The sequence below is a fragment of the Apium graveolens genome, chromosome 3 (assembly GCF_009905375.1).
Source record: "Apium graveolens cultivar Ventura chromosome 3, ASM990537v1, whole genome shotgun sequence".
NCBI classification, from domain to species: Eukaryota; Viridiplantae; Streptophyta; class Magnoliopsida; order Apiales; family Apiaceae; genus Apium; species Apium graveolens.
Genome location: NC_133649.1, coordinates 2,945,422 through 2,955,460, shown reverse-complemented (window position 1 = coordinate 2,955,460; position 10,039 = coordinate 2,945,422). Strand labels below are relative to the sequence as shown.

At 33.6% G+C, this 10,039-nt stretch overlaps 2 protein-coding genes across 2 annotated transcripts; both read left to right on the top strand.

Moving 5' to 3' along the window:
- The first annotated feature begins 2,698 nt into the window (after nucleotides 1–2,698).
- LOC141711430 (uncharacterized) lies at nucleotides 2,699–7,906 on the top strand. The gene is made up of 8 exons (XM_074513866.1): nucleotides 2,699–3,133; nucleotides 3,596–3,710; nucleotides 3,805–3,897; nucleotides 3,978–4,664; nucleotides 5,849–6,212; nucleotides 6,498–6,579; nucleotides 6,772–7,012; nucleotides 7,535–7,906. The coding sequence occupies exons 1-7, from the start codon at nucleotides 2,930–2,932 to the stop codon at nucleotides 6,976–6,978; spliced, it is 1,752 nt and encodes a 583-aa protein (XP_074369967.1). The 5' UTR covers nucleotides 2,699–2,929; the 3' UTR covers nucleotides 6,979–7,012; nucleotides 7,535–7,906.
- An 807-nt stretch (nucleotides 7,907–8,713) lies between these two features.
- LOC141711263 (protein RALF-like 34) lies at nucleotides 8,714–9,073 on the top strand. The gene has a single exon (XM_074513665.1). It carries the CDS (start codon nucleotides 8,714–8,716, stop codon nucleotides 9,071–9,073), a length of 360 nt encoding a protein of 119 aa, XP_074369766.1.
- The last annotated feature ends 966 nt before the right edge of the window (nucleotides 9,074–10,039 follow it).

The window sequence follows — 10,039 nt, the reverse complement described above, 5'->3', positions numbered from 1 at the left end:
ACGAAATGACACGAAAAATACGGATACGGGTTTTAATTTTTGGTACACGAAACACGAATGTACACGAACACGAAATTACACGATAGATTTAGTGTCGGATATGGGTTTTAATTTGGGTACACGAAAGTACACGAAATTACACGAGATAAATATATTTATAAGTTAATATATATAACACATGCATATATTTATGTATATAATATAAATATTTACAAGTTTGTATAGAATACTATGTAAATATATATATATATACACTCTCTATATTTCATTAAATTATACGTTAAAATAAATTTTTTAATATATTATATGTATATATATTATATTAATTTTTTATTTAATATACACGAAAAGTATAGGGAAAGTATACGACATGATTCGAATCGGATATGGATTTCACATATGGGTACACGAAATCATTTCGAGTCGGATATGAGTTTCATGTTTATCTATACGAAACATGAAATTACACGACACGACCCGATTGTACGCTCTACATGAAATAGGGAGTCCTAAACATGAGGCACAATTTCTGGACGAGGGCAGCGAGAATAATTGAGAATTGTAGAAAAAAGGTTTAACAAAATAATGGAGCAATAGTTACCCGTGTTGAGCGGCACGAGTTTAGGTACACACCGTCAGCCCGGATCAGTTTTAACTTGCATTATCTCAAGTATCTTGCATAGTTACCGGTATCATATGTGTTTTTTAGTCTAAAGAATCATATGTAATATTTTCTTGACAAATATGATTTATAATTATGGAGCATATTATAGCGGAATGGGTTTAACATGTTAGTAACGTTAATTAGCCAGACATGTCTTTTTAAGACTTGACATATTTTTGCTAATTTTTATTTATTTCTTAATAATTATTTTATATTAGCAATTTTCAAAAATAACAAATATAATTCTAAAGTATTTATATATATTTGAATATCTAAAAACTTATCAATATAAATGAGTATTATGATAATATTTGATTTTTAATACCAACTAACTTTGATTTAATATTCAAGTTTACTCTATATTGGTATAATTATTATATTTTACATTTGATTATATTTAATCAATAAATTGCATAACATTTGGGCATGCCTTTTGGTAAAAATTATGTCTATAGACATGTTTTTTGACTTACAAATAAGTATTTGTGCCTATAATTTTTTGGATAAATAATCGGAATTTGGAAGGATGGAACACAGGATGTAGACAACTCACAGTGAACTTTAAGAAACTATATGTAACTTTTAGTAGTTACTATTACAATAAAAACAAACCGTGTTAATTAATGTCATCTTATTTAACTTTGAACAGATAAAGTTTCAATAAGTTTTGATTAAGTGACTAATTCGGACTCCCATATACGGTGTCAATGACGTGTACATTACCAAATTTCACACATAACTTAACAAGCTATGATTACTTAATTTTAATTAGTAATAATGTGAGATTTGAAAAAAAGAAGTAGCTAAAATTATGAGATAAGATTTCAACGTTATTAAAAAATTAATTTCGCAATCTTTTTATTAATGCAGGATGACGCTTTTGTACGAAAATAGAAAAATTAAATGAATAGTAATAGGTAACTCATATATTTTTTTCAAAATTTTTATCAACTGAATACACGCGGAAACCCTTATTATTAAAAGACACTTGCCGATTATTCATGTGATATATCAGATTTGGAAAAAATTTTAGAGAGAAATTTGGGGTTGCCGGTACTTTCCAAACAAAATACATAATTCTTTTAAGACAAAGCTAAAAAGTATTTAAAGACAAGAAAAGTAACATTATTACAAAAACCCTAATTATCTCTCTTAAACCCCCATATCTCATTGGCGTGATCGTGGGAGGAGGCATAGCATTTTTAATGTTTCTTAAAGCTCTTTCTACATTAAGAGCATGACCAAGGAGTAATCATGAATTACGTTTTCGGGACCGAGTTACGTGCACGTCAACTAATTCTGAGGATGGATAGTATTACGAGAAGTTTATAAAAATTATCTAGTTATGTAATTAATAATTTTCTTGTTCGATATCGATTTGTTGATGACTCCGTTATTATAATATAGTTGCACGTTTTTACTATTCTTTTGATTGATGATTTTATCATGTTGTCACAATTTTTTTGTATTTGCATTGGCAAAGAAACGAGTATAAAGTTTTTTTTTATACTACGTCCATGTTCCATAACTTGTCACCTGCATATTTAAAATAACATAATTTCTGAATTGTATTAATGGATCGGTGACCAACGGGAGAAAGCTAAAGGTAAAGAGGCAGGAAAACGGGTTTTATTATGTTTTCATATGAACACATGATAAACACAAAAATTTATAAATTTTAATCATTTTGATTGTTATAATTTGTGTATACAGGGTTTTATCACTATTAAAAAGAAAGAATTAATAAATCAAAATAACTGAAGTATATAAATTTTCGTAATTTCGCGCTTAATACGTGATTAGCTAAATTTTTTAAGAACAAAAATGTTAATTCATTAATAAAAAGTCATACGACATTTACATTAATGATTGAGTCGAACAATAAATTATAATCGAATGTTCTCGTGAAAAGATAAATAACCGATATTTTGAATATGATATATATACAAATACAAGTACTCACCTCATGCATTCTTTCGTTGAATTACCCGCACTAAAGAGCTAAAAATTTTAGCAACCAGTTTAGTCAAAGATTTTTGGCGTGATAGATAAGACAGCTTAACAATATCTCAAACAATGACAATCCAAACTTTTAATAATTGCTCGTGATCTAATCCTCAATTATAACTGCACTGCACAGTATAATTAAGTGTTAACATTTTGTTAAGCAGCTGATACTTGATAAACAGTGACTTAATCTGTTTCTATATCTCAACTCACAGTGTAAATGTGTTGCTGAGAAATTACACACACATTATAACAACAATGCCGGAGCTAGGGTTTCAAGATCAGAGCCATTTGCCGAGTTCCGGACTCAGTGGAACTCGTGATGTGAGTCCTGACTCAGTCATCTTCACTACTGAGTCTAATAACTTCAGTCTCTTCTCTTCTGCTTCTTGTAGCGTTGAACGCTGCTCTTTTGCTTCTGATCTTCATGATCGTGACTCTCTCCTCTCTGATACTTATCAGGTTCTCTCTCTCTCTCTCTCTCTCTCTCTCTCTCTCTCTCTCTCTCTCTCTCTCTCTCTCTCTCTCTCTCTCCATTTCAGCTCAATTAGTTGATTGTTTAGCTTGGATTAAATAGTGAATGTCTCACTTAAGTTGTTGTGAATTGTATATGATATAGGAGTTTAGATCTCGTCACGTTTTTCGCATTTTAATTATGTTTCATGTATGTTTAATTTATGACGTTTTTCTGTTATGTGTATGTATAAATCTTTGATAAATTGCGTATTTGTATCTACATTGCATCAGATTAGGAAAGAAAGTTATTAGTTAATTTAAATTGTGCTTGTTCGATTTTATGTTCAATTATTGACAGGGAGAAGTTAGTGTGATTGTATCTAATAGCTTTTACTTTCGAGCGCATATCTAGTGCTAGAATTCAAAATTTGTCAACTAAGGATCATTTATATGTTTGATTTGTACTAGCATTTGGCTGTACATGAATGTGGTGAGAGTTCTTCTAGTGGTCCAGATCTAGATCCAAACAAATCCACAGTACATAAGAATAGTCTCGTGTGCAGGAAAGTCGAAAAAGCTAAAGGTAAGCACGTCACATCTAAATTTGTGTCTATTGAAGTATATATATTCAGCTTGTTACTCATTGCTTTGTTGCCTTTTCAATTTTGATTGCTTAGTTCTAAAGGAAGACAGTAAGGTAGAACTAGAAACAGACGATGAACATCTAGCACTAGATTCAGCAAGAAGCTCCTTTTCTAGAGCACTAAAAGGTGAAATGAATAATGAGTTAATAGTTTTCAAGTTTTGATTTTAGAGTCATAAGTGTTGACAAGTTTGATTGAGTTATCAGATTGTCAAGTACGGAGGTCCAGGTCTGAGGCTTTGTTAAAGAAACCAGACAGGCGAAGACCTGCTTCGCTAGATCTGAATAATACGCTGACAAATGTTGCAAGCTCTTCCCCGCGATTTGGAGTCTTAAAGAAAAGCTCTGTTTTGACACGGCGAACCAGTACATTTCTTAGTCCTGGGACACCGAACTATAGTCACACAAGCTCCGGGATGCAGAAAGGATGGAGTTCAGAACGTGTAGCTTTGCCTACAAGTGGTAGCAGGAGAAACGTTAATAATGCATTGCTACCCTTCAATAATGGAAGGACATTGCCTTCCAAATGGGAGGATGCAGAGAGGTGGATTTTTAGTCCAGTTTCAGGCGATGGTTCGTCACGGCCTTCGTTTCCCCAGCCACAGAGGCGGCCCAAAGCAAAGAGTGGGCCTTTGGGTCCTCCTGGAACTGCATACTACTCAATGTACTCTCCAGCTGTGCACATGTTTGATGGAGGGATAGTTGAAAATTTTATGGCAGCTTCTCCATTCACAGCTGGTGTGATTGCTGCAAATAGTTTTTCAGTTCGACGTGATGCAGGTTACGGAGGAAATGGAAACTTTTATGAACGTATGGAACCCTGCATAGAACGATCGGCCAGTATTCATGGTTGCTCCGAGACACTATACCAATCATCCTTTCCAAGCTCTCATGGTACTGGTTATATATTTCTTACGCTTATGAATATTCGAAATAGAAAAGAAATGGATTTTAAATGTGTGTGATTTCTTTTACAGCATCTGTTTTCTAATATTTGCGGCATAGGCTGCAGTTAGTATTAGTATAATGTTATTATCATTCAACATTTGTGGGAAAAAAGAATTTATGTGACTAGCAGTTTCAGTGTTTGAACAGTGAGTGTTTTTTCAGATATAAATGGTCCATTTACATGACTGTTTTTAGATTGGCACTGACAATGTTAAGTAGTTGCTGTAATTGGCCTTGCATACACGTGTTCTGTATTATGGAACTATCCCAAATCAGTTCCCACTTGCCTCGTGTCATTCTAGTAGTTATTCTAAAAGCATAAGCTTGATTTCATTTTATAGAAAATGTTGCTACAAATGGAAAACTGTAATTGATTACAGTTGCAATTTATATTACTTTATAAATTATAATAGAAAAACAGATGTTTTTTTGACAACCAGAAAAACAGATGTTTGTAAAACATGATTGCCTATGTGTTATTACCTTTTGCTTGATTGATTATATGTTGTTTTTTATTTATAATATAAAATTTTAAAAATAGTCATACCTATATGTCTATACCTGAGATTTTGTGTTTCGCTTATAGCTAGTATAGGACTCATATCCTATAACGATTAATGTGATATGCTTAACAAGTTACTGTTTTCCCACCTGCAATAGTTTTGCGTTATGACTCCCTCCTGGAAAGACTTTAATTTCCATGATTAGGATTATACACTTATAAATGCTTTCTATATGACATTTCTGTCGATTTGAATTTTTTTATGGTAATGCTTCATAAACAAGATCATGCATTTTAAAAGCAAGCATTCCATGATGTTTATATCCACTGTGTATCAATCCATATATGAATCTAGCTTTTGGATCTTATTTGATTTATTAAACTCAAGCATAAGAAATCTTTTCAAGCATTGTACAAAAAAGAAAAAGAATTTTGGCGTAGGCATCTTATTTGATTTATTAAACTCAAGCATAAGAACTTTTGTCTTCATTGTACGAAGAAGAAAAGCAACGTTGGCTCAGGCGTCTAATAGTATTCTGAGTCAGATAGTTAAATTTGCTAGTACTCTTTGTGATTAACAAGTTGAGAGCCATTTCTGATTGGCACGTGTTGCCTAAATCCAACACAGATAGGAAGCTTGACATTGTTGAAGACGATGGGAAGGATATTTCTCGGGCTGTTTCAAGAAGAGATATGGCAACTCAAATGAGCCCCGATAGAAGCCCACACTCATCTCCCAATGGAAGGAACTCTTTTGCTTCATCAGCAAACTCTCTGTTACACACCGCGGAGTGGCAGAATTCCCATTATTCTAAACAAGAAGTCAGGGACGTGCAGGTCGATGAACGGGTCACCATGACTCGGTGGTGCAAGAAAAATAAAACTCGAACTACTGGAAAAGGCTCGGGAAATTGTGATGACTGGAAAAGGAAAGCTTTGGAGATCCGATCCACCAGTTGGGAAGTTTCAGAGACTGCAAACAGCATTTCCAAGTATGTACAGTAGTTGGTATTCCACATATATTATCTTTTTTTAAAAAAATATCTGAGAAACACATTTAAAGTCACTTTGGCAGTCTTTCCTCTAAATAAAGTACATAAATATTTGCATTTGTGTAGTCTTTTCCGATATACTTTTTAATATCTGGGCAGCAGACAAGGAAGTCTTGTTTTAACCTCAAGAACCTTCTACTCATATTTGTATTTTGCATTATTTTTGCATTTTTTATTATCCAAGTCTGCTGAAATATGCTAAAATTGCAAATGTAAATGTTTCAGTATTAAGAGAGAGGAAGCCAGAATTACTGCTTGGGAGAACCTGCAGAAGGCAAAAGCTGAGGCAGCAATACGGAAATTAGAGGTGGTACTCATATTTATATTTTGCAATTTTTCCTGTTTTCTTAATATTCCTGTCTCCCAGTTTTGGAGGTAAATATATCTTGTTGTAATATATTACCTGCTAAATAAACTGTGTACACCATCCTGAGAAAACAAAACTGAAAGACGAGTTCAGGTACATCAGTAGAATTCTAACATAAACTATGTTATTCAGATGAAACTAGAAAAGAAGAGATCATCATCCATGGATAAGATAATGAAAAAGCTCAAATCAGCACAGAAAAAGGCCCGGGAAATGAGGAGATCTGAAGTAGTTAACCAAGCTCATCAAGTTGCCACAACATCCCATAAGCTTCTATTTTTCCGTAGGACTCGCCAGATCAGTTCCTTAAGTGGCTGCTTCACCTGCCATGCTTTTTAGTCTTTAGGGCCTCATACATCTTGCAGCGCTTCATGTAAGATTCTATCACGATAAAAATATTTATTTTAGATAGTGAGGCTTAAACCTACTCTTGCATAGCATTAAATTCTGTTGAACATTTACATGGAGCACCATTTTTATTTTTTTTGGCTGATAATGGGTTGATTTGGCTGGACATGCCTCTTTATTAATGAATTCTCTTAAATTTAATCGCCTATGCTAATTCAACCATGTTACTAATAGTGATTACATGATTGATTGCCCCATGTATTTTATTTAATCACTAATTGATTCAATTCATTTGGATAATCCATGTATATGATACAAAGATATAATAGGGTTTGTCGTTTATTTACTGCCTATTGTCAGTTGTGTTCTTATATTAGTACTCCTCATAGGCGCATCTTTCTTTTAGAGAATATGTACAACTTTCTGATATTTAAACCTCATGTAGGTTGATCAAATTTTAGAATAATAAACAAACCTAGTCATGCGTGACTTGTTGCACCTTGTAATAAATTCAAGTATTTAACTGTGAGTCTGTATGTGGATCCAGGTGATTACATTACAGAATGAGGAAGACACTATGTAAAGGTGAATGAATCAGCAGGTACTATTCTGTCTGCCGAATGGTGTCGTATCAGATTTTTAGCATGAAGCACTGGGCTAACCAACCCCTCAGACGCGTGATGTGTGGAATCCAGATTACCAAGTTCGTAACTTGTTTCAAGTTCATCAACGAATTTTATCAGTAATGTCGTCTTCATGCCAGTATATTAGTTATTAACCTCTAGATTTATGGCACTTGTGCAAAACGACTGTATTCAGTCATTTAATGAATGAATAGAAACTGTTGTTTCAAAGTACTAAATTTGGTTGAAGAATTGGAGCAACAATTGTGTGAATGTTATCCTTATCTTTTATGTCAGCTGTAAATATACAACCTAGTTCATTCACCTTACTTACCGATCATTGAATCAGTATGTAAGACCTAATGCACATTACAATAATGGGGCTCTTGTACAACAAATGACTTTTGTTCGTTGGATCAACTATCTGTGATTAAAAAAATACTAATAATGTTCGCGATCCGAAAAAATTAACTTTCATAGACCGTGGATATTATCCGCCGTTGGAACCTGAAATAAATTTCTATTTACTAAGTGAAAATGAACAGCTGTATTAACATCAAGTCCCAAAGTCCCAACCGCAGACAATATTCGTCGTCCGTGATAAAAGAGCAAAATGATGATTTTTTCGGAATATAACTGTTTTTTTTAATTACAGCCGTCGAATGATTCATCCAATACATAAAAAAATGTTTGTTGTATAAGGGGTTCCTGACACCCTTTCCCCCTACAATAATTTCCCCAAAATAATTTTTTTTTTCTAATATGTGCTCATGAATATAAACAAAATTGTAAAATTATTAAATAAAAATAAATAAAATTAATAGAAGGGCATAAATCAAGGAAGGGCAATAAACAAGAAAGCGTGTTAGCCTGGCCCATCACACAAAAATAATAGGGGTCCGCCGCATAATTACTCCACCGCCATGTGAGCTGTGTGAAGTTTTATGTCTCCTTCCCCTTATCCCTCCCTCCACTCCTCCACTCTCTTACAAAACACACACACAAACACACACTTAAACTAAATCTCTCTCTCTCTCTCTCTCTCCCTGCAATCTCTCTCTCTCTCTCTCTCTCCCTGCAATCTCTCTCTCTCTCTCATTACAATGTCTACACAATCTATCCTCCTCATTCTCCTCATCTGCATTTCCTACAAAACACTCTCAGTTTCCTCCCAGATCGACTCATTAGCCGCGAATCTGCAGTGGCCTTCAGCAACATCAGGCTACGCAGGAGTGGAGCTAGAGCTAGATGAAGATCAGGAAGGTGGAATTATAGACAGAAGATCATTGTACTGGAGTCGATCTATGCATTATTATATATCTTACGGAGCTTTGTCTGCTAATAGAATACCATGTCCAGCTCGTTCAGGCAGATCTTATTATACTCATAATTGTCATTCCGCTACTGGTCCTGCTCATCCTTATAGCCGAGGTTGTTCTGCTATTACTCGTTGCAGACGATAGGGTCCTGGTCCCTGACAATCGACAGTTTACGAATCATTTATCGATATCGATAATTGAACGGACCGGATATAAATTATAAATTTATAATATAATGTATACTTCGATTCCACTGTTTACTCGTTGGTTTTTCAGATTTACGAAATTATATATGATTATGTATTTACATGCTACTTAGTTGTAGCTATATGTAACTCATAAGATTTGAGTATCTTCTTGTTGTTGGTTGATATGAATCTGGAATGTAAGATTAAGTGTGCTAAGATTGAGCTTAGTAGTAGAACTGAGTACTATTTTCTTAATTGTACTTGGAAAGTGAAAGTGTTTTTTAATGATGATTGTATTGTAATGGATGATTAGCTTGTCATTTCACTCTTTTTGTTAATGAATGTATGACATGTCTAATTTCTTTCCATAAGAAGAAAGGATTTGAAAATTTGAAATTTTTTGGTATGGCCTGATTTTATGATTGATTATTATTAGACTTAATGATCTTTTCGGCCTCAAAGTTTGCACCAGTATATTTTTAAAATCATGAAGTTTAACAACGTATTTTTTCAAACACTTTAAAAATGAGTTTAAAGTGTGCAAGTGTTAAAAATGAGTTGTCAGTCACAAACTATTTGAAAACTTTTGATTTGAAATGGCTCGATCCAGTCTTGAAAAATCCTAAATTCATAAATCATGCCCCAATTCCGCCTGATTTTTAGGGATCTAAAATTATCAATATGTTACTGCAGACTACAGAGCATGTAAAGTGTCAACTATTAAGCCTATGGGCTATATGTCAATTGTTAACACAAATTTCATTTTGACAAATTAGGCTTATACCATAGAAAGAAATACATGTTTTGACAAATTTCGGGACGAGCGAGAATCGAACCCACCTGATACGATAAGAGATAAGTCATTAATCATTTGGGCTATCTCATCGCGTTCGCGTTCTTAACATAATCTTCTTAATCAGCT

Excerpts from the sequence above, each read along its gene's own strand:
- LOC141711263 (XM_074513665.1), top strand. The coding sequence starts at position 8,714 with ATGTCTACACAATCTATCCTCCTCATTCTCCTCATCTGCATTTCCTAC.
- LOC141711430 (XM_074513866.1), top strand. The coding sequence starts at position 2,930 with ATGCCGGAGCTAGGGTTTCAAGATCAGAGCCATTTGCCGAGTTCCGGA. Across the intron at positions 3,134-3,595 it reads TCCTCTCTGATACTTATCAG|CATTTGGCTGTACATGAATG; the intron begins GTTCTCTCTCTC and ends GATTTGTACTAG. Across the intron at positions 4,665-5,848 it reads ATCCTTTCCAAGCTCTCATG|ATAGGAAGCTTGACATTGTT; the intron begins GTACTGGTTATA and ends AATCCAACACAG.